Source organism: Rhagoletis zephyria, unplaced genomic scaffold, assembly GCF_001687245.7.
Source record: "Rhagoletis zephyria isolate East Lansing unplaced genomic scaffold, Rhagoletis_zephyria_1.1 Rzeph_scaffold_07539, whole genome shotgun sequence".
In the NCBI taxonomy this organism is placed as follows: Eukaryota; Metazoa; Arthropoda; class Insecta; order Diptera; family Tephritidae; genus Rhagoletis; species Rhagoletis zephyria.
This window is the reverse complement of record NW_016164622.1, coordinates 4,828-30,756: the sequence shown is the minus strand read 5'-3', so window position 1 is coordinate 30,756 and position 25,929 is coordinate 4,828. Positions and strand designations below refer to the sequence as shown.

At 35.4% G+C, this 25,929-nt stretch overlaps 1 protein-coding gene across 1 annotated transcript; it reads right to left on the bottom strand.

Moving 5' to 3' along the window:
• Positions 1-23: 23 nt before the first annotated feature.
• LOC108374280 (T-box transcription factor TBX6-like) lies at positions 24-23,286 on the bottom strand (the record flags this gene model as incomplete). The annotated part of the gene is made up of 5 exons (XM_017630258.1): positions 22,875-23,286; positions 15,672-15,828; positions 6,600-6,867; positions 4,887-5,024; positions 24-609 (listed from the first exon to the last, which is right to left on the bottom strand). Coding segments are annotated over exons 1-5 (1,240 nt in total), but the record flags the coding sequence as incomplete, so codon positions are not given.
• Between the last annotated feature and the right edge of the window lie 2,643 nt (positions 23,287-25,929).

The window sequence follows — 25,929 nt, the reverse complement described above, 5'->3', positions numbered from 1 at the left end:
TTGCATGAATGACGTGTGGCCACCGTTGGCGAAGACAACACCACCACCACCAGCAGTCGTCGGCTGTGGTAGATGCGACGACCATTCAAATAAGGACGGTTGCAAACTCGTTTCTTCAGCCACAAACAAATGAGAGGCGCGTTCGCTGCCCGCATGCGCATTAACGATCATCTCCTCCAGCGGTGTCGATGCTATCGACCCGGCGGACTCATTTGATCTCAGGCGCTTAATTTGCGGTCCATCGTCATCTGTATCGGCATTCGCCGCCACAATGTCAACGTCTACATAGGCGATGTCGTCGCTGTTGGGATGCGCCGCCTTATCGGAACAAATTGATGATCCCGCCGACTCGCTGGTCACTGCCAACGTTGTTGACATTGTCGGCGACACAACAACACTACGCTGACTGTGGGAATGACTTTGTGACTGCGATTGTAGTTGTCTTGCTCCGTGGTGGCGCCCAGCTTGTTGATGGCATTGCTGTTGTTGTTCAGAGTCGTCATCGGAAGGCGATGAAGACATTTTGCGTTTACTTCGCGATTGGCCTGTTTCGCGGAACCCTTTCGCGAACGGGTTGTTGTCGATCTTCAATTTGGTGATGCGATCATTCTGTGAAATGCAAAGTGCAAAGATTAGAACTGCGAATTTACAAAATGTATTTGGATGCATATAAGGTTATAAATGTACATATGTATGTGTAGATAGATATATGTACACAATACAATTTACGATTTTGTTCAATACGCGTCAGGTGGCGTATCTACATACCTAAATACATAATAGTAGATACATATGTACATTAAATTTCAGCAGCTAAATGCTGTGCGAGCTGGCAACGTCGGGAGATAGTTTTGAGGCCGTTCATTCTTTCCTATAGGAATACTACAAGTTTTATTTTTTTCTTTTGATTATTCGTGGCCTAATACTTTATGTATGTATACGCTTGAAATAGTAGTTTGTAACTGTATGTTAATACAAATTTTAATATTCACACATATACCCACACACACACACACACACACATACATATGTATGTATGTATGAGGCAAGCCATCAGGAGTCCAGGCCATAGCATGACATAACAGTTTTGGTAATTTTAACGCTGTCAGAGAATGGACATTGATTTGGTTAATTAGAAATGTTCAGACTGGCGCCCTGAGTGAGGAAAACAAAAACACAGCAAGCGCTCAAATTATCCATTCAGACATGTATCTATCTACTTAACTGGCACAAAAACTCGACGTGAACTTGCTGGAATCGGTTGCAATTTTCGGGTCAATAATAGGCGTTCCATGCTAATTTGTTCAGACGACCAATGTAAATTTGTGTGCCCCTTTTGAGTGGGCCCGGCGTTTTGTGGTGTACATGTGTATGTATGCATGTACATATATGTATCTACAAACATATCCACTTACATATTGAACCTGCATACATTCCCAGTCGGCAAAATGACGAGCGTTTCTAAATACATAACTGCCTTCAGGAAGAAATTTTTTGAAAATTTGCTATAAAAATTTTAAATGTTTTAATCACATTTTTAGAAAAATTTAGGGTAAGCATTTTTATAGCCAATTTAATTTCAGTATAATTAGGTGCAAGTTCGAAGTTGTGCACTTTCGCCACCGCCACCGAAATTTATCACTCGAAGGCCAAACAGAGGTACAGGATCGTAGGGGATTACCCGGCAGTTCTGGGTGTCCTACGACCCATTTAAATCCAAAGCTCTCTTAGGAATGAGCAAAGAAGACACCTACAAACTTACTGCCGTATGCACAGGGCACTGGCCCGTCGAAAACTTCCTGTGCGAGTCCTCGCAAGGATGAGGCTAAAGACACTCTGCAAGCCATTCCTGTAGAATGTTTTAGAGTGCTGCCTCTCTCTGTATGACGTATGAAATTCATTAAAGTGGCCAAATGGATGTAGGTTGCACGAGTTCTGGTATTAAAATGGCAAACATTCTCAAACTATTTTTTTACTTTCAATATTTCTATTTACACAAGATTGTCATTGACTGCTTGATTTACAGCAAATTTTACACACAAAAAAATTAATATACTCGCAAAACTATGGCTAAATTATTGTAAAACTGCGTGCTTAGTTTTTCTCTCTGGCGTCGGGACTTTTTTTTAAAAGGATTTTGAAATTTTAAAAATATCAAACAATAATTTAAAACATTCCGTGCAATGTAAAAAAAAGTCCTGTAGAATTATAACAGAATAAATTTTTTGGTGCATAAGGACGAATGGGTATGGAAAATGTCCTTTACAAATTTTGTCCTTAAATATCCTTAATGGAATGAATAAAAAACATATGTAAAAATATGTTATTTTTTATTAATTTTTTTAAATAGTATCTGCGTGTTTTAAGCTTTTATAGCACCATAGATAGTAGAGAGCTACAGGATTCAAAATTTTGGGATAAAATTAAACACAGGGTGTTCTTGCGGTATTCCTGGAAAACAATTTTATTTATGAATATAAAAATATATGTAAAAATATGTTATTTTATATTACTTTATTAAATGGAACGGGGTTTTAGCTTTCGAAAGAAGAAATAAAAACCTGCTAATTTTTTTGCACTTTTTGAAGTAATGCGTTTTTTGCTAATGCATAGAATTATAATTTTTTTTATTTTTTTGTCATTGCCATCAGATCTGCACGAATCGTTCTATGTATATTCAAAAATGAAGTGTCAGATTAAAAAGCTTGACCTGTAGACAGTAGAAGTTTATTTTTTTTAAAGAGTTGCCACCTCTTAAAAAATTAAATTAAAATTTTTTAATAAGTTAAATGAATTATTAATAGATGAGTATCAATCGAAATGTGTATGAGAAGGGTTAAATTCTTAACTACATGTAGAGGGTTGCCACCTGTTAAGAAATCAGATTCCATTGGAAGTAAAGGACTTAGGTTATTTAAATAGATAGGTATCACCATATGGGAGTCAGGCGTAAGAGATTTAAGACGGTTTTAGCTTGCAAATGCTACGAAGAGGGTTGCCACCTCTTTGTAAAACAAGTCAAATGTAGTTAAACTAAAAGAATAATTGTGTCAAACCAAAGGCTTACGACATCGCATTTGTTATTTTATTACAAATACATAGATACATTGCCAATCAGTGATTTGTTCTGATTACATTCCTCTTAAATTACTAGACTCTTAAATTAACTCAGGAATCTTTTTACTCCTCGCTTATTTCTCGTTAAATATTTATGTCCAATTTTTTCATTTGTCTGATACTCATATTGATATACATATTTCAGTGACCTTATTCCCTTAATTAAAATGAATTTGATTTTTTGAACATGTGGCAACCCTTCTACGTGTCCTTTTAAAGTAAAGCATTTTCAAAACTATTTCAATTCATACCCATATTGCAATATCTAGTTCATTTAACTTATTAAATAATTTTAAGAAAAAATTAGTAACAGGTGGCAACCCGTTTCAAAAAATAAAACTTTATTGCCCATCTACATGCCAAGCCCTGCCATTTGGCACCTCACTTTTGGAAATAGAACGAACTATATGTAAATACCTATGCAAATGCCACAAGAACCCAAATTTTCAACTTCAAACTGCATTTATTGTGAAAGTATGAAAGGCACCAAAAAAAAAAAACAAATTGCATTTTTTAATTTAGCGTCCTAAGAAGCGAATTTTTTCATTTATTTAAAGCCGTCCATAATTCTATTTTTGCCCACATTTCATATGGCAGCGAAGCACTGTGCGTCAGAGTGAAGAACTAAAAACGCAGTTTTACTATATTTGGTCCATAGTTTCGTGAGTATGTACACATATCGATTCGTTCGTGTGTTTTGAAATTTTTTTCTTTTTGTCGCACAGTATTATAGACAAATTTTATACATACATAAATATTAGGGCTCGTAAAATTATCCGACTATTCGACTAATCGGTTAACCGAGCTGGGTTTGGGATTTTTTCGAAAAAACAGAGGACGAAAAGGAAGTAACATGTTCCATATGTAGTGCAGTTTTGTGCTACACCTCCTCCACATCCTCACTGAACAACCATTTAACAAAAATCCATAACAAAAATCGCGAAAATGAGAGGTAGGTATTGCTTTAGCCATTGTCTCTAAAATATTTCGCAATAACATTTCAATAATTAGCACACATTCTTGCAAAAAATGTTTGCCTTAATTTTGCACATGCCATCTTATATACAATGTACTACGAATGTAACAAGACTTTTCATATATGTATATGTATCTGTAAATGCAAAAAAAAACTCGAACTTAAAATATTCGATTAACCGAAAATGAACGGTTAACCGAATAATCTAAAGTGAACGGTTATCCGAATAGTCGACAGCTTTCGACTACTCGAATATTGCTAACCGATTAACAGTAGTCGACTTCAGTCAGATTCGAATAATTCGGTTAATCGATTAACCGATTTGCCCGAGCTCTAATAAATATGTATGGTATTTTGAAGGAAATCGATTTCGTTATTTTCTTGTTAAAATGCATGTGTTATCTATTTTTTTTTACCGCCAATAAAATGCTACGAAAATCTTTTTTATTGCATATTTGACTAATTTGAAGCGCATATTTTTGAATTTTGAGTGCATCAGGCTCCGAGCCGTAGCTACGACACTGTAGCATTCTTTAGAGCAGGACCAAATTGAAAAACTAATTTCTACGAAGAAAATTTATAATAAAGAGCTAATCGCAGAACTATGTTGCTTAGTAGCCTGACGGTGAACTCCACTTTTTGTATGAAAATAGGTAATGTCCCGTAATACATAATTCCAAAAATCGCGAAACCTAAAGAGGACCAGGATTGAGTGCCCCGGTATATATGTGCATGCATACATATGTACATACATTTATAGCGACTGCCAGCATACATATGTATTGTGACTAACCTGATATGCCGTAACTGCTACAAACTCGGTTTCCGGAAATATAAATGCCTGCTGTGGCGCCCAAGGTATTTGAGTTAAGTCTGCAGTTCGTATCACATGTATGCGTGGTTGATACTTGTGCATGCTGGCCAAAACAATCTGTAAATAGAAAGTATACAAATATGTACGTATGAATGTACCTATAATTGTATGCATTTGCCAATGAATTCTAAGCTGTGATACCAAGCACATATGTATGTACCTTTAAGGATGTCTACAGACCTACAATACTTACATACCTATGTACATACATATGTGCAAACAAATATGTATTCTTACTATACATATACGTATGTATGTACATATGTACCCAGCAGCGAAAATGCTGAGAACGCCACCAACTACAGAGTCGACACCAAAGTAATGCAATCGCATTACAATATGCCTGAACTGCTTCTCAAATGTAATCAATTTCAATGTATGAAATACTTACTAAATCAATGTTTTTCGAATTACTTTCATCGATTACCGCCAATGTCACGCAATGTTAAATGTAATGTATACTTCGAAAGCGGAATCAAATGCCATTACTTGTCATTGGTGAGGCATCGATGCGGAACGCATTCCATTCGCTGCTGGGTATGCACGTATGTACGTTTTTGAACTCTAATACATACATGTGTATAATAAATTATTATCATTTTATTATTTATTATTATTATTATTTTATTAATATTATTATGGATGCACATATCCTAAATACTTACATATGTATGTATATAAATATTGATAATACAGTGGAATCGCGATAATTCGTATCCCGTTTATTCGAAAATCTGTATAATTCTTAATAATATGTTGGCCCCTTGAAAAAGTTACGTTAACTCGCAATTTTCCCATTTCTTATAAATCGTAATTTGTTGTGACAACCCTTTTGTAATTCTTAGCGCCAAGAAATTTGCTGTGCAGTTGTACGTTTACCTAATAGTTTGTTTCCACCAGTTCTTAACTGTAGTTTATGCCTATTGGAAAAAGAAGATTACAACTTGAAGGGGGAAGTAGTTCATATTAAGTACAAGCGAACAAAAAGAAAAAATTAACTTTTCCGATCACCCCATGTTGAAATCCTTGGAACTTATCTGAGCTCCTAACTGCAGCTAAGCCTTTGGGTGAAATAGGCTATAACGTTAACTTTTTTGTTTGAAATTTTCCGTAAGTATTTTTTCCTGGTTAGTAGAGTTTAGATGCATAGAATACAGTACTTAAGAAAAATGAAAAAATCATATAAAATTACACCCAAGAAGTGAAAAATAAATTTTCTTCTGGTACATTTAATTTTTCAAGAAAATTTACGACAACGATGACATACTTTTACTACATACTAATGAAAAAAGAGTACCTCATCAATTCCTAAAATGTGACTGGTCCCTTGCGATTTCGAAACATTGGGATCCCACTGTACATAGTTATGTATACTATATAAATACATACACATCGCCGTTTAAAGTACAAAACCGCGTATTAGGATAATGAAAAATCTCGTAAGTGAGGTTGCCCTAATTTTACAAGAGAGAGTGAAACCTGTTTTATTCCATAACTTGCGCCCCAGCCCGCACCTGCGTACGCCCATGCAAATGTCAGCTGCGAGGTTGTGCGCTTTAAACGACGATATGTAGGAGGTGTATGGATAGACGTAAATAATTATGCGAAATGATAGTAAGAAAACATACTTACATGACCGTTACTGTCCAGGGTGTTGTTGGTAAGTTTCACTTTGTTAAATAGAATAGGTTGCGCTTGCCAGTGAGCCCCAGATGCAGGACTATCCGGGTGCAAATACATCCGTTGAGGACTCTGAGGCTCCGCGCCGCCAGCAGGCATCCATTGAGATCCAGAGAACTTGTAGCGACAATCGCCGATCGGAACCATCTCCAACAAAACACAGTAGTTAGAGTCATCCTCCAGGCCGGAAAGCGAAAGACGCATTGATGGAAACATTCGTCTGCATAAAAAAATATAAAAAAATATGTATGTATATTCATGCAGCTTTAGAGTGAGAATGGTTAAAGTAAACTTTTCCAACAAAATTTTTTTTTTTTAATTATTTGTGTAGAGCTTCTAAGTACTCTAATTTGTGACGTGCGTCTTGGACGTAGATGCACAAATGGAAGGACCTATACATCGGCGTAGGGGAGGGGGCTCGACCCTATTAAGCTGGCATTTCAGGGTACTATTTTATATATATATAAGGAAAATTTGAAAGTTAGGGGGGGAAGGGGGCTCGAGCACCCACCTGCCCCTACCTGGCTACGCCCATGGACCTATAATTTAACGCCGCGTGAAGGGTGGATTTTTATAAGAAGCTTTTTCATGAGAGATTTTCCCTCGAAGATTTTGCATTTCCTGCCGAGGGACGACCGCTCTATGGGAAAACATAGGTAGTACGCATGACAATTGTGTTTTTTTTTTTGAAAAACCAGAACAAATATTTACATATGCACGGCTACATATATTCTACCAATAAATGAAGCAGTGGTACTATGTTGCAAAAAAACTACATTTAGTAAATAAATTGGTTTTACTTAGTTCGTGGGCGTATGTACAATAGGGTGGTCCAAAATAAGTAAAGTCGGAATTGTAATGCTCTCACCCCCAACATCGAAAAAAATATACCCCTATTTTTATTTTAAAATCAAAAAATATTTAGAGGTCTCTCAAAGCGCTCATGGTTTGCCATGTATTTTATATGAAAAAACAAAAACTTTTCGTAGAAATGGTATGGAATTCTTGGAAATCAATATTTTTCGATCAGAAAACTCAGCTTGTCTTCAGGAGACTGACAATAGCGATATCCAATTATTTATTTAACCATTTTTTATTACTAAAGATTTTTTAATTATCCCCATTGCATTTTCTGAAATTTTCTGGGAGTTTTGGCGGACCTATAAAATATAGTTACTTTAAAAAAATGGTTAAATAAATAGTTGGCTTGAGTTTTCCGATCGAAAATTATGGATTTTCAAGAATTCTATATCATTTCTACGAAAAGTGGTTTTTTTCCTCATGTAAAATACAGACATGGAAACCTTTGAGCGCATTGAGCCACCTCTGAATATTTTTTGATTTCAAAATAAAAAATGGGGCTGTATTATTTTTCGGTATAGAACAATCCTAGGGGGTGAGAGCATAAAAATTCCGACTTTACTTTTTCTCATGCATTTCGGACCACCCTAATGCGCAATCGTATTCATGCAGGAACTGCCACTTCTGTTTGTACATACATACATATGTATGCTTGAACAACGGATTGTTTTTAATGGCTAAAAGGATGCGTCGAGCGGCCAGCAGGTGTCCAAGCATCCGGCGCCAGTGAACACACTAATATTTTCTGTCTCAATTTGTTTGTGCGCTACCTTTTCGACTTTATTTCCAAACCATGGAGTAATTTGTGGGACAACACGTAAATTTTTTGTTTGCTGATCGTAGCGAACATGGAGTCAATGATAGCTGCGAAATGATTAATTACCCTGTACGACATTTTCAGTTGTTTTTTTCTGGGGAATCGAACCAAGTTTTCCTGAAAGTCTGGATGGTAGTATATAGAAAAGTTATTTCTCCGTTTTCTCAAGTTGGCGATTCTAAGCGTTGGTGGGCGCTAAGCAGCTTGTTTAAAATGTTCGTATTTGAAAATAATAATTTTATATCAAAATTTAGCACGCACGTATCTGAGTATGCTCTGAGGGGGGAAAATAAAGCTTGTTTACATGGCTGGGCGTAGCTGAGTGCCACAATTTGTTGATTTCAGGGTTCGAATTCCATTGTAGGCAACATGGAAATAATTTTTTGTTTGTCTTAATTATGAAAAAGCATCCGTGACGTGCAAAACGTCATACGTGCAAAAATGCTTCATTTTATTATGGGCACAAATTTGAATTGAATATTTTCCACTATACAGTAGTTTTATTGCATAAAGTTTGAAACTTACACTTATTAAAGAAAGAACTATATTTTTTAAAAAAATAAAAAAAATTAAATAACAAAAATATACAATATGTTAAAACTTGTCATAATGTCGAGCCCTAACCGCCTAAATAACGAAAGCGAAATTTTTTTCAAAATTTTATTTTTGATGCAGAAATGTATCTAGATGCTCTAGGAATATTTCTGCATCTAAAAGAAAATTTTGAAAAAAATGTCGCTTACGTTATTTTGGCGGTTAGGGCTCGATGTGGTGCAGCTATAATTTTTTCGACCGCTTTTTCTTTGTCTTTCGGTCAGATTTCTCTTAGTCCAAGGTATGTAGGTTGGTATTGAAAATTAGTGAAATCCGGTATTTTTGAAACATGCAAAAACTGCTATCTATATGCATATATCTCAGTAATTGCTGGAGCTAAATTGCCCAAAATCTTTAGCATAAAATAAAATGTGTATAAATTAATAAATATGTACATACTTATAAGGAAATGTGTGCATCTTAGTAAGTAAGCGATTTAAAATTTTGGCATGGCGTTGACAATTTTTTAAATCGGGCTGTAATCACGCCCACATCGCATGTACACTTAATAGTACTAAACAGTAGTGTAGGCTTTGAAACGAACATTAATAATTATTATATAATCTAAATACTTAAGTAGGCACATACATACATGTGTATAGTATGGACAGTGTACATTCATACATTAGAATTGAGTTACGGATACACGAAATGAAAATTTTCATCAGTCATTTTATAACATGAATACAATGTACAATCACAATCGGTAGCATCTCTCAGTTAATTTTCCTTTCTGCAGTCCTGATGTATTGGTATCTATTATATTCGAGGCAGTGATCCCGGCAGCATTTCTAGATATACAGATCGTGTTCGTCACATGTCATATCTACTACGGACAGGTATCGATTACATGTGGCGGTCTTTAAACATCGTCAAATCACAACTGGCGCCCAACAATTAAAAATTCAAATAATACAAATAACAAATAAAAATTGTTAATGCACACCACTATTGACTGCATGTGAACGTACTACATACATACATATGTACATACATGCACACATACATATGTATGTATGAGAGGCTTGAAATTCCGCCACTCGCTACTACTCATAAATAATTCATGCAGTCCGAATCAGCTTCTTCCTAAATATTTTTCTGCCCGCTTGCATTTGGGCGATGATTGTGTGAGAAAAAAACATCCAGAGATTTTGGTCAATTTCAAATTATGCTAATACCTGAGCGCTACCAGAAACGTACATATGTATGTATGTACATACATATGTAGGTAGTTAATAAGGCGCTTCGGTGCAGCAGACACCGGCAAGACGGAGGAGAGCTCTGGTAGTTCGATAGCTACCGTAGCCAGCCAGCCAGATATTTTTGCTTGGCTTCGTTGGGTCGTTTAACGCGGCTCTGTCTCTTGCTTATCGGCCGTCCGATCAGAATGCTTGTTGAAAGTGTGAAATTGCTCGTAGTATCTGTCGGACAATGGATGACACGCTGCGGACTTTGTCAACGCATCATTTTTTATGTGAGCTACAGAAGGTCGCTGCGACACATTACTGGCGCCGAATTGGCCAATGTTTGGTTGAAATGGTCTGAAACGACGAAAACTGTCGACAATCGAAAACGTTACCAATGACTTTTTATTTAAGCATTTTTACAGACAATCTTCGATATATGTATGTATGTATATTTATGTTATTATGTTAGCACGTAAATACATACATACCCTGCAGAAAAAAATTATCAATTGATAAAAAATAAAACCAACTTGTAGGTAGCTTTTTGGCGGGATTTCTATAAAATATATAATTTGTAGTTAGCTACAGAAAGCTAACTTGAAACTAGTTGAAAAGCAGTGCAGACGTAATCGGGAGGCTGTTTTCTTTAAACAAGTTTCTTTTTTAAAATCCTCATACAAATTTAACTTTAAATACACTTTCTTTCTGCACTTCACAAATGCTTTTTCGAATTGAGGACTAATAAAAGGAAGAGCAAACATGGGACCACCTACAGCAGAATATATAAACAAATACATATGTATGTGATGTGTCTAATAAAATAAAGTAAATAAATAAAAAAGTAAAAAACAAAAATAAAATGTTTTTTTATTGATATTTTATGTTCAAAATTAGTTAGTTACAGGTTAGTTGACACCTAATGCAGAGGTAACCAACCTTGGCTATTTCGAGGCCATCCCCATAGAAATATAGTTAGGTTAGGTTAGGGTATGCAAAGGTACATACATACATACATACTATGTATTAGGCTTGGGGAGCTTTTGTACTAAAGAGCGAAAGAGCCAGCTCTTTTTATTGAACTAGTTCATTAGTTCGTTCATTAAAGTGAACTAAACTTTTCTGTGCCAATACTCCAATAAAAAATGGAAATTTAATTTTAACAGATATGACATCTCGTTTTTCGTTGTAAGGGCATCAAGAAAAAACTGATCGGAATTCGCGCTAAAAAGACATTTTATTTCATCGAATTTCTAATGTTTTACATTGTTTAGTGCAATTTGTTTAAAAAAGTAAATATTTGAGTTGAGTTTTTGGGATTTGTTGTTTAATAAAATACTTTTGCCTTCAGATGCCAAGGCGTAGCGCAATTTGGTCGCATTTCGAAGGCGAAATTGAAAAAAAGAAAATGAAATGCAGGACTACCGAGTTTCCATAATCAGTGTTGATTACTCTCATGGAAATTTGAATCGCCATATGAAAGCCAAACATCCTTTCGTAATATTGGAGAAAGGCGAATGAATGAAGACGACTGAATTGTGTCTTTATTGCAGAGGACCATCGACATTTAGAAAATAAATCTTTTTTACTTTACAAAATAATATGTACCTATGTGTTATAAAACTAACATGTTTGTTGTTCTCTAACTCAGCTCCTACTACCGAAGTATAGTTTAATTAGGTGAACTATAGCTCAATAAGAAGAACGAACTAACAGCTAGTTCATTGAGCTGAATGAACTAGAACTGAACTAATCTTTAAAGTGAACTTAAAAATCCAACTCTACTATATATTTGTACATATATGCATTAGACCGGGTACGAAAGAAAAAAGTTCCAGTTCGAAAATTTTCTTTTACCGTCATGAAAATTGCTGTCCGTAATCGTTGGTAATCGCTTTAAGTCGAAAAGTGTGACAGAAGGTATTATTTTGGAATTTCACCATCGTCCTTCGCTTCTTTAACACTTTGGCTGCCAGAGCATCACCGGTGATCGCAACAAAAGTCGTTCCTCATATGCCAATGATTTACACCCGAAAAAGAGAGCAACACTTTCGAAGAGACTCTAAATGTTCACCAGTGATAAGAGAAGTGACCTTCTGATTCAGAACAAAACTTTTCAATTTTTGACAAATAAAGAGCCACTTCTGTTGTGATCACCGGTGATGCCCCGGCAACCAACGTGTTAACACATTCCAAAGCCCACTTCCACACATTACCGCTAATGTCATTCCCAAGGTTAAAGTTATGATTCTAGAAGCGCTTAAAAATTTTCTTTCGAATCTATGTATGTATAGTTTATTCGTTTCTGAGGTGATCGTAATTTTTGCTGGGTACTTACATATGCATGCATGTATGTACGTATGTATATTTACACTAAGAAAAAGTGACGTGACTTTTTCAATCAGATTCTTTTTAGATTTATTTTTTATGTTAGCGATTTGAAAGTTTTTACATAAGAAGGAATATTTAAACAAAACCGTTCATTTTGAATTCCGAATGATTAAATTATTGTTTGATTCAAACTTTACATTTGAAAACTTATTTACATATTAGGTTTGTTCCACGCGAGCCCGCAGGATGCCGCGGGTGCTCAAAACAGCTTATAAATCGATCCTCACGCGAGAAAAATGGCTAATAGGGAGCGAATACCTTCCAGTTTTGGATCGTAAATGTCTTCTTCTTCGTGCCCGAAACAGCCCGGGCTTTATTTCCGGTCAGAAATGTACAAGGAGTCAAATTGAAATAACAGCCTTTGCTTGTTTACATCCGAAAGCAAATTTTACAGCACTAAAGTTCAGAAATGCAGATATTTGCTAATTTTATTAGCCATATAAGAAACATACGCATAAAATATTGTTTAGAGCTGATCGACTAATTTATTTTGGCGTTCCTCACGCTCTGGGCACTTTTGCCACGTGTTGACACATTTTTGACACTTGTGAGAGGGTAATTTATTTTTACGCTCTAATTGCCGAAACAGCTCGGAACGCGTGTGGAACAAAGCTATTATGACGCAATAAAAATACACATGTATTCGTTATTTTTATTTTCTATTTTCCGAACTATGAAAAAGCAAAGTGTCTAAAAAAAAACAAAAACTTCCCAAACAAATACATACAAGTATGTTTTAAAATAAACAAAATACCGCCTGACACGCCGTTAATTTTTTTCTCAGTGTAGACGCACCGTATTAGTGAATACTTTTGACCTGTACATAAGACGCAGGTGTCAATGGCATACATATGTACATGTGTAGCTTCTGCTAACTGGGATCCAATTCCCAATTTTTATCACAAGCTTGTATCTCGGGCGGAAAAGCCTTTAATGTTCTAAAATCGTTTGTACATACATACATACATACAAACATACGAATGTATAATAAATATGTATACACGTATGTATGTATGTACATACGTAAAAATTCAAAAACAAAATGTTCAACAGGTGAGTCCTGTTGAAGGATAAATAGCCATGTAAATATGTACATACATATTTATGTACTTACTTTAGATATCATGTGTGTATGCCTGAATGTATAAACATATGTACATATGTATGTATATGTGTATGTATGTATGTATGTATCCGTGCTGCGTGTACTTGGCATTTACGATAGAATTTTCGCGTCATTTATTTGCTTGAGAGAAATTCTTGTCGCGCCGGCGCTGTCGTTGCCGCCATTACCAACGTAAACACTTCACAGGCGCCATTCTTTGATGGCCACTTAACAGCATTTTTGACTAATGTCGTCGCGCCATGGACGATGGCAAAGTGCGCTCGCTGGCTTGTGGCGGCATGCGACGCATTCATAGTCTACTTCCGAAAATGATGTGTTAAGTCGGCATTTACGGCTGTTAAAGGACATACGAACAAACACAACTACAGCGATATGTGCAGGTGTATGTATGTATGTTTGTGCATGCGCATGCGCAAATAAATAAATAGATAGTATACCCTGCAGTAAAATTTGGAGACAGTCCGACAAAGCGCTAGTTCCGAACTAAATATCTCAGAACTATCTCTGAACTAGTGCAACACGTGCGGTGTAAATGGGCAAATGCTCATTACTCGTACAATACGAAAGTAGCTCAGCGAGAAGACCTCCGACTCAACCATCGTTGGTCACGAGTTCAAATCGCGGTGGACGCAGTTGTGAGTTTTCAAATTTAATAAATTACAAGCTTACAATATTTTATTTTTTTTTTTAATAAAATATATAACAAAAACGGAATCTGTAAAAGAAAAGAAAAAACGAAAAAAATGCCCAAAAATCGAATCGCAAAAATGTTTTCTTATAAAAAAAAAACTGTCCGAAATGGAACCGGTTAAAAACTGGTTGCAAAGTAATGCACTGGGTAAACTAGTTCTAGGCTAGCCAGACTTTCTGCAGGCATACATACATATGTACATACATACATATTTAGATAGCCATATGCATATATCCATGCATGCAAACACAAAACATCTCAAACAGATTACCCATGCGATTTTGTGTCTTCAAACGAGTACAACCTGTTTTGGATCCTTTGCGACTTTATTATTTATGTATGCATGTAGGTACATATCTTTAGATGAACTATGTTCGAATTTGTGTAGATATGCATTCTATGTACATACATATCCTCCGTGGAAAAACTCTAGTTCTGAACTGGTGCGCTTCTAGTACATTTAGACCCACTACTAGTTCGCGATAAATGTCTTTTGCATCATGCAAACAACTGCCGAATTTACATACCTTCGGCTGTAGCTGTAGCTAAAAATAAAATTGTTTTTTTTTTTTTTTAAAGTACCTACCACATCTCGCTGTTTTTGAACTGTTGGCGATCTACTTACTATCGGACTGGTTCGTTTTTGGCGATAAAGATCTTGTTCGGAACTATAAATTTGATTCACCAGTTCGGGCTTTCCCTACAAGGTATGTACATATGTATGTACATATATATGAAATTTGAAAAATTTAATAAACTAGAGTTATTTATTCGGTTACGTTTGACTGTCGACATTATGAAACATAATTGCGACATTGGGAAAATTTTCCAAAACGGATCCAGGCTTTGGAAAAAACAAAATATTAGGGAGTATAGAGGAGCTTTTTCAGATTCTAAATCTGAAGACCCCACAACGGAGGCTTATATTTTTTAAGTAAATCGCGCGATTTTTTATTAAAAATTTTCCATTATTTATCGAAGTATCGATTTTATAATAAAAAGCCCTTGGATCAAAATCGAAAATGATATGGTTTATAGTTGTATTTTATAGCTTCGAGAAGTATGGCAGCACACATTTATATCAACCAAAATACAATTGATAAGTGGCATTTTGTACAAAAAGTTGGGGGTGGTAGTGAAGATTATTTAACAACAATCTGCTTAAATACTATTAGCAACTACTTTGTGAGAGTGATACATTCATGTAGAGAAAGCCTCCCCCAACATCCTGACCAAGTTTCATGACTAAATTCCATATACTTTCGCTGAAATCTCGATTGGTTCCGTTTTGGAAGGCCAACCCGCGACATTAGTACCTATTTATACATATTTACATCTATGTAAAGAATTAGCTTCTTACCTGCCGCTTTTTGTTATAATCATTTCTGTGCCGATTTGATGAAATTGCTTCCAAAGCTGATCGTTTTGCAGGGTCACATCTGTTCCAGGCAAAGAGATTCTCGGTGGCATTATTACGTGTCGCGGAATAGGAAAAGGCAGCATTGGCGGAAAAGGATCTGTGATGCATATTAGTGCAAGAATTAATACAAATATACCTACATACATTTTTATACATATATACATAAATATCACTACTTTACTTAACAAAATAATTTATATTTTTGAGGCCTGTATGCAGCTCTCAAGAAAAGCAAAAACTCCATATAAAATGACGTACAAGAAATGGCTAAGAAATTTTCTTGAGTCAAATTTTCTTAAGGCAGTACGCAGTTCTTAAGAAATTTACTACGCTTCCTACTACGGTTTTCTAAAGTTTTTTGTGAAAAAGAGCACAAGGCAACCCAGATTTGCAACAGAAATATATGCCCGTTCCATTATTTCTTGAGGAAAGAGTGACGCAACAGGCTGTGAGGCATCAAAAATGTCAAAATTCCTTGGACACACAGGCGAAATAATGGCAATTTTTTCTTGACCATTTTCTTGAGAGCTGCATACAGGGCTTTAGAGATGTTTTTTAGGTATCTAATTTGTTATCGTTGAACACTGAACACGACTATGAAATCTTTTACTTTCTCAAGAAATCATAAGCCTTTTAAACTACAGAGCTTCGGTGACTCCTAGTAAAAGCTTGCGAAACATTGCAACCTTCTAGCCGCCTTAAAAAAAAAACGGCTCTGGTGGTAGTTAAGTGTTTCTTCCCCAGAATCGATAATAAAAGCTCACCAGTTTTCAAGATGGCGGCGATTCCTCTCTCACGTTTTTCGTTCAGTTTGAAATAAAATATAAAAATAACTATTTATATCATTTTGCGCGCACTGGCTCAACAGACGCAATGGCTGAGTGAGCAGAGCACTGGCGTGCCATTCGAGAGATCTCAGTTCGAGTCCTAGGGCAGGAAAATTTTCGACTTTCTTTTTTTATTTGTTAATTTTTTTTGTCAATTTTTATAAACTGTTTTTATTGAATTTTTTTGCTTCTTTGATCTAATTTTCTTTTGGTGTATAGATTTTATTGCTAAAAAAGAGGACACATTTCTTTTTTTATTTAATTTAAGTTTTTAGAAACCGTTTGCTAAAAGACAAACAAGACCAATAACCGGCCAATCCTGGCATCTGTCTTTCAACTCTCCTCAATCTTTCGAGAGACAAAAGCCTTTATATTTCGAAAACTATCTTGAAAGCTCGTTTCTGTATTTCGAATGAGTAATTGAAAGATGTGCTAATAGTGTTATTATATTTATCGTTTATCAATAAGTTTTCTAAAAACTAAAGGAAATGAAAAAAAAATATTTTTTTTAAAACAGGAAAAACTAAAAAGGCGAAAAAGGATGAATCAAAAAAGTTTCCAAACGTTAAATAAAATAAAACATATGAATTTTTTAAGTAATAAAACATTAAAAATTTAGTTAAAAACAAATTCGTTGCCAAGGATTGAACTCGGATCTCTTAAATGGCACGAAAGTGCTCTGCTCACTGGGCCATTGCCACTGTTACAACAACGTTATCAAAATTGACGTTTATTGAAAACAAACAAAAAATTTCAAAATCATTCGTTAAAAAGTTAAGTAACGGTTTTTGTTTACTTAACTTTAATGTTCATTAAATGCCGTTAACGAATCATTAACTGACTCTGGGAGGGAATTTTTTCAAATCGTTACTGAGGGACACCTTAAGTAATCATTAAACGACTCTGAGTGCGGCTGTGAGTGCGGCTGTAAGTTTCACAAATGAAGCAATTTCTTCAGTAATTTAGATTTTTAAACCTCTTTCAAAATATTACCTACATTTTCTTCATATAAAAATAAGTTACTTTTTAAGTTATATGTACCGAGAAATCGTATTTTCGACTGGAATGTATAACAGACCTGCTATCAGGAGGCTTTCGAAAACACTTTTAAAATCAAGGGAGAATGTTTGAGTTTCCGACGGAGTAGGAGTATGATGTATTGTGGATAAAAAAAAAGAAGTTATATACCATTTAAATAAGAGCAAAAGGCGTACCAAGACTATGTTTTTACTTTTTTAGTAGTTTACATAAAGTAATTAAAAATAATTTTTTACCAAAGGTCCAATTTCGAACTGCGAAAGCCCATAGCTCCATTTTGGAGGCTAACTTCGAAAAACGGAGAAAATACTTTTTTAATTATGACTCAAACTCTTAAAAAAAGTTGTTTTGGTCCAATACCCAGGCGAATGCTGTACAGTGTAATTTTTAGGAAAACTTAAAGAAAATACTGATATCTAGTTTTTTTTTCTGGCTTCGTTCTGTTTTATGAGTTTTTGGTAATCTTTGCTTGGCCCCTGATCCCTATATTAAAAATAAAGCAGTGCAATTAACTGCGTTGTGCGTGTGCCGAGAGAATTGAAAATCTTTTTATCATTAAGGCAAAAATACCCCTTTTGGAACGGGTACCAGTTTTAAAAAATATTATAAATTTTTGTAGAAAAAAAAGAATTAAGCCTGTAAACATACGTGAGTTAATAGTATTTAATTGTCGGCCGCTGTGGTGTAGTGAGAAGCAGTGCGCCCTTCCACTCCGCAGTACCTGGGTTCAAACCCTGGTCAAAGCAACGTCGCAAAAAAATATAGAAAAAAGTTTTTTTCTTAACAGCGGTCGTCCCTCGGCAGGCAATAGCAAACCGCCGAGTGTATTTCTGCTTCTCATAAAAATACAATCGCCGTTCGGAGTCTGCGTAAAACTGTAGGTACCTCCGCTTTGTGTGACAATATCAAGGCGCTCGCCACAAGTCAGAGGAGAAGCTCGGCCAAACACTTACATACATATGTGTAAGCGCCAATCTATTATTATTATTATTAGTAATTAATTGTTCTGTATTCAATTTATTGGTGTAGCAGGTTAACTCGTACAACTTTCAGATGCGTATCTGGCTGACGCGAAACGAATATAAGTGTAATATAGAATAGTAACAACCATATTATATAATTCACAATTCATTTCATTATAGAATATGGTAAATGTTTTACAGGGTGATTCAACTTATGTAGAAACAAACTTTTAGTTCGTACCGAACAATAACAAAAATTCCAAAACTATGCATTTTATGAAATTATTAAATTCCTTGAGATTTCTTATTTTTAGGATAATTTCCAAAATTTTAAAAACTATCGAAATCTGGACGGTTCTAATAATTTTGGTAAACTGAGAATATTTTGAAATGTAAAAAAATTATTGAGATTTTTGAATTATTATCCAAAATTTTGAGAATTTTATTTATTCTGAAATCCATCCTAAAATGTAGATAAAGATGTGCAACATCACAAATTGTCGAAAAATTCTTATGTTCATGGTGCTTGTGTATAAAACTTAGAAAATTCTTAGAATTCTAAAATATATTAACATTTTTGAAAAATTCCAAATATTTTCCACTTTTCTGAACACTTATTTTGTGATTTGTCTACTTCATTACTAGGGAACGGATTTTTAGGACCTAAAAACCTATAAAAAAAAAGGCAAAATAAAATAACAAATAACAGAATAGGCTGGAAAAGGCAAAATAAAATAGCGAAAAAGGCAGGAAAAGGCAAAATAAAATAACGAAAAAGGCAGGAAAAGGCACTGGGTATTGCAAAAAAGGCAAAAAAAGCAAAACGAAATAGCGAAAAAGGCAGGAAAAGGCACTAGGTAGATATTGCAAAAAAAGCAAAATAAGGCACTAAAAAAAGACAGAAAATACGAAGAACAATCAAAAAATACATTTATTTTAGAAATGTTTATTTTACAAGTAAAAAGAGAAAAACTATGAAAAATTTGTACTTTGAATATTTGACTATTTTATCCTTTCGAGTTTCTAACTTATAAAACTTCAATCTGTATAGTTGTACTAACATTGAACCACAAGATGCATTTTGAAGTTTTCTGGCAACATTTTCATTCGATTTTCGCGAAGAAAAGCCTTGTTGACGTAAGTTGGAGCCCAATTTAAACGTTCATATTATCAGGAATAAGGGCGTTTTCCTCGCCCTTTACAATTTTATTCACACCCCTTATTGTCTCCAAGCCTACGTTAGCTGAGAAAACGGCTTTGAATTTTTCCAACACCAATTTGGCAAGAGGTCCCTGCGCTTCTATAAGCCGCATGGGCATGTGTATATTTTTTATTCTTGAAAAAAAAAATTGTAAATGCTATAATCACTTTTTTAAAGGTAGAAAAGGCGAAAAAAGGCAACATCAAATGTGTATATATGGAATCAGGGAAAGCTAAATGGTGGACATTCTTAATCGAATATACTCTATCTCTTTAGCAGACAGAAAAAAGGCAATTTCCATAAAACCCGTTCCCTGTTCATTGCATACTATTTTAGCATGTTATTCAAGATATATGTTAAAAAAATATTGTAGATTTTTGTAAATAGTTGAAAATTCATACAAACTTTTATGGAAATAAAAACAGTAGTGTTTTTGTTTACGCAATTAACTAAATGAAACAAATTCTTCAAAGTTTGCGCAGACATTTCGGGAGGGGTTTGAACCCCCAAAACCCCTACCTACGTAAACCCTCGGTATTTAAGATTTTTATAATTGTAAGTTATTGGAAGATTTTTGCTGTGTTGACAACAACTTCTATGCAGTAAAAAAAGCGTATAAGTTTTGTTTCAAAAGTGGGTGAAAACCAATCGATTCACTTACATGATCTCGGTACCGATAATAAATAATCGAAATAATTGTTTATACCCAGGCAAAGTCTATTGTAACAACATTCATATCTCACGTACAATGCAAGAACAAAATTTTTTTCTTTGAATCGACATACTTTAAGCATTGTTGACAATATTTCCATTTGAATGAGGAAATAGCATAATTTACTTTATTTCCAAATTTTTGTTGACTTTGGTTCGCTTGTGAAAAGGTAATAATGTCAATTGACCTTATTTCCCTTGATTTTGTCACCTGTCACCATTTTAGCTGCCATTTTTCTGGGCGTTTTTAAACAGAAGCAATTCGTTGTTGGTTTGGTTTTGAATTAAAATGTGATAACGGGCGTGACAGATTTTTCCCCCATACAATATTTTTATTACATTTAGATATGATTTAATTTTTTCCGTTCTCCCTCCACCTTTTCGGATTTTCATAAAATTTTTTCGGCCAACTGAGTACGAAATTTGCAGTTTGTTTGAACTCATTTACTTGCATTTTCGGTTTACATTTTTATGGAAGCATCTATATGTAATTAATATTATCTACATGCAACGAAACAAGTAATATTAAAATTTGGAAACTTTGCGCAAAACTCAGTAAAATTCAATTAAATTGCAACTTTTTAATCAGATTATTTAGAAAAATGGACATAGTGCAGCGCATTAAAATGCAGCGGATCTGCTGGCTTGGCCATGTCGTTCGAATGGACACCGACGCTCCAGCTCTGAAAGTATTAAACTCGAAACCCGCTGGTGGTAGCAGAGGAAGAGCGAGGCCCCCACTGCGATGGAAAGACCAGGTGGAGAAGGACTTGGCATTTCCAATTGGCGTCAGCTGGCACAGAAGAGAAACGACTGGCGTGCGTTGTTGAACTTTGTTGTTTTATATCAACTTTTGTGAACATCTGTTTATGTATTCTTGTACAACATACCTCTATTGGTTACAATAATTTTAAGCTTTAAAAACAATTTTTTAGTAAGTACGTTATTGGTTTTGAAAAAAAAGATGTTCCTGTATTGTTTGAAATCCATTGAGGAAACAATAAATTTGTGTGTGATTTATTTTCCTTAACTGCTTAAAAAGTTATATTTAGTAAGAAATCGTAATTTTCCAAAATTCAAAGTTAGCGATATTTCTAGAGGGCGTGGTTTTTGTTCGACTACAAAAATGTTCAAGACGGTGTTTAAGAAGTTCAGCAGCAATGTGTGCATCAAATTTGGTACATATTGGTGAAATGTTTTTCGAGGCTGGCCACGCCTAATTTCCAAAAAATTTGACGAAAAACTAATATCCAATGATAATATCATTTAAAAATTCGTTAACCCCACTGCCCAAAGATCTGAAAGTTCACATATTCGGGCAGGTTCTGCAGCTCATTTCCGAGTGAATCTCAACCCCTGCCAATTTGAATTCAAAGCGAATTTGTCTCAAATTCACACGGAAGTGAATTGCAGAACCCGCCGGGTTATCATATATGTATGTATATACACACATATTAATTCATGGCCGTATTTTAGACAAAAAACTTGTTTTATATATTTAGCATTTTCAAATAACTATATTAAGACTATTATCTACCAATCGCGCATAATTCCAACCCGTTATGTTTTAGTCTCGCAATGTGCCATCACAAAAGAGGAAATTCGGTAAAGATGTACCTACGTGGGTACATATCGTCGTTTAAAGTGCAAAACCGCGTATCAACAAAATGCAAAACCGCGTATGTGAAGTTGTAGAAATTATTTTCTAGAACGTAAAAACACTTATATTTCAAAATGGTCCTTTTTTTATAAAGCAATCGCATTTCTGCTTAGTATATTTCAGGACAAATGGATAAGGATTGAGCCAAGAGCTTGTGTGAGCAAATCCAATTTTTGGCAGCCAATGTCAGTTACGCGGTTTTGTACTTTAAACGACGATATGTATCTAGCAATCTAAATCTTCTTGAGAAGCGCATCTACATATATTTTCTCTACAGAATACGATTAGCTTTTTGCAAAAGCCATGTGCAAAGATATATTTTCATTCTAAAGATATTTATAAAGTATACTGATGGTTTTTGCGACCTTTGTAAACGATATTTGCTGTCTTGTAAGTTATCTCATGGAATTTTTTTTTTTACTTAACCCGCATCCATCGGAAATTTTTTGTAACACAAAGTACGTTGTGCATCAATTTGACACATTTGGAAAAAGACCATAGTATTCAATGAAGTGTTGGTTTTTTTAAATTTTTTTATTAATGACCAACGTTTGTTTATTCATTTTCTGATAATAAGAATAAAAATGCTTGAAAGATCTACCTATGTATACGCGAAAAACCAATTCAAAACATTAACTATTAATATACCTATTTTAATATTTTAATATGTTTTCGAAATTTGCATCAATTTGATACAAACGATGGATGCGGGTTAAGGAAGTGTGTTTATTACTGAAAGTTCACCTGGAATACGTTGCATAATTTGCTGTCGGTATATCTCGTGCGCAATTTGTTGCTGCATTCGCAGGTCCACTAACTCGTTCATTGTCATCATCTTGTAGGTATGCCTTCGACCAGTTAGTTAATGATGCTAATCAGGCAGGCGGTGCAATTGGTGTTTGCCTTGGTAGGTGTTTCGTATATGTACCTATGTATGTATGTATTTTGATTGATAGTCAAACAGACTTCCGTTAGCAATTGACGCCAATTCTTTGTCAAACTACGCCAGCTAACAATTAAATTTCACACATTCTAATCACTGTACTCATTTAGTACGTATTGACAAACAGATATACTACATACATATGTATATGTATACATGCATGCATTTATTTATGTATGTACATATGTTTGCATGCCACTGATTTGATGTCACGCCGGCACCTTTATTTACTTGTCTATCCGTAATGTTAGCGAGATTATCACATAGCGTTTTCATCAACTAATCGGGTGCTAAACCAACGAAATTGTCACATAAAACGCGAATTCACAAATACATATCTATACTTGGATATGCCTATGTAGGTATGTATATGAATGTGTGTATGTCAATAGGCATGGACTTTTTCCAGCCGATCGTGCAGCGTGTGTCGTTTGTATTAAACTTTACACCCACATATATGTAGGTATAGTATGTATGTATGTGCATACTATGTGCGTATCTATATAGGTATATGTATTTATCACGCGAACTAAATGTTCTTAATCTCAAAACCAGCAGTGAATCAAATCGTAACACATGCGAATTAGTTGTTCACCGATCGACAGCCGTGCCCGCACTTTGCAAAGTTTTTGTTCAAACTGAATGCCGCCGGTCAAGTTTGCGCATCAATACATTCCTCAATAAGCTTCCAAGCGAAGCGATCACTGAGGGTCGCGGAGTGCTGCACGGGCAGTTAGTTCCATTCAACGCGATTGGGATCGAAGATGTGCAAGTGAGCGTAAAAATGCCTTAACACGCCGTGAGTGATGTGAAGCATTTAGTTAAACAATTAAAAACAAAAAAAAAACTCTGAGAGGAAACGCTTGTCACGAATATTTGTGGCTTAGCATGAAAACGCCGCTTCTTTCTAAGCCCGCTTTCTCAGCTTTGCGCACTCGTTGACTCTGCGATCACTCTGAAACAACAGCAGGCGTTCTGCTTTAGGCGAATTGAGAGCGACAAAGAGCACGTGTAGCTGTTGAGTGAGAAGTGCTGCGGAATGATTTGATTGGCTGCTGCGGTTCCAAGTGGAATGGCTGAGAGTGTTTGTGTACAACGCGTTTGGCTTTCTGATTGTTTGGTTGGCTTGTTTGTGCCTCCATTTTGAAAATCACACCCTCGGCGTTGGTGATGATATTGACGCTTGCAGTTGTTGATTTCCAACACCGTTGCCATCGTCATTTCCTTTTCCGTCTCGTCTGGAGCTCTTTCACATCGCCTTGTCATCGCGGTCTGACTCCTCCCCTTCCAGCAGCTGTTGGCCCTTTACAGGTAGCGATCATTGTTGTAATGGCGAACCCTAACTGCGTTTAATTAGCGCAGACACATTATATTTATCATATCTACTCCTAGCCGCAGCAAAACACAAAAGATGCACGTTCGTTTTGTTGGTATGCCTCTTCTATCTATGTATGTATGTACATAGTACATATGTACGTATGTATGTATATACATACATACAAACTGTAAAGTGCGAACTCGCTAGGCATCACACTAAATAGAAGCTGTTAGCGTGGCAATTACGCTTTGTGTTGTCTACTTTGGTTGTTGTTTTCGACATTTGCTGCAATGTTGAACACCTAGTCAATAGCTAGATACATTTTAATTACGCGTCATAAGATTTAACAGTAGTGTATTTATGCATTTATGTATGCATGCAACTGAAAATCAACTGGAAAAATTTCTGTGTTGTAGTTTTTGAAAATAAAAAAAAAACCATTCAAAATGTGCCTCACTCGATTTCGCTAGGGTTAAAACTAAAAGAGCGCACGAAAGTGGAGAACAAAAGTCGCATCGAATTAGAGGAGGATGTAGAGCCAGCCCAAGAATGATAAAAAAGAAGATTGCGCCCTCAACGTTCCGCTATGTTTTTTGGTTTGAGTTCGACAGTCAGCTTCTTTGATGGAATGTCATAAGCAGAGGTGGGCAACAATCTAATAATTAAGAGAAAAAAGTAATTTTTACAAATTTAGTGTTCACTGGCGAATTTCAATAACGATATTTGAGACAAATCGTTGATAACCAACTATATTTGCTTTCCGTTTGCTGTGGCTTTGGCACAGAAGTGTGCTTGAAAGTGGCTATTGCCATATCTAACGTGTCCTTTTCCAGAAGGTTGGAGATGGTCCTACCTTTCCTTGTCAGTTCGTCAGCTTTGCAATTGCCATCAATATTACGGCGCAACCCGGCAACCATTTGAGTAGACTTCTACGTACGTACGTTCAAAAAGCTGCGGCATTCGTTGGGAGACTTTACTTTGTCTATGTGTGAGTCGAAAGGTTTCAGGACTGCCTTCAAGCGTAGAATTTTTTAGATATTTTCGGTCATAACTGCACAAATTTTGTGTTTAAAGTGCTCCAAAATTTTAGGTTTATTCGCATAAATACGGCCTCATAAAATAATCCCTTCGTGCCAAGTCGGATGCTCTCATTGGCCAAATGACATTCCCTCTATGGGAAATTATGAGCCTAATAAACCTTTATGTTCCAATTAACCGTATCCATGACACTGTGAATGATCAGATGTCTTCAATTGAGGGGACGGAGGCGGAGGGGCATGGCCTCCTAAACCCCTCCCATTAGAAAGCTGACAGTCCGCACTTTGTAAAAAGCCAGATATCGGGCGGTTTTGTATAAAAAAAAGTTGATTGAAAATAGTTGTAAGAGATCAATATGATAGTATTTAGTATAGACCTTCTTTCTGCGTAGATTATTTTATATACATACATACATATATACGTATATGTACACACATGCAGTACACATATATGCGTTTGGCTAGAAATATTTGCGTACATTTATACCAGTGCCAGGCAGC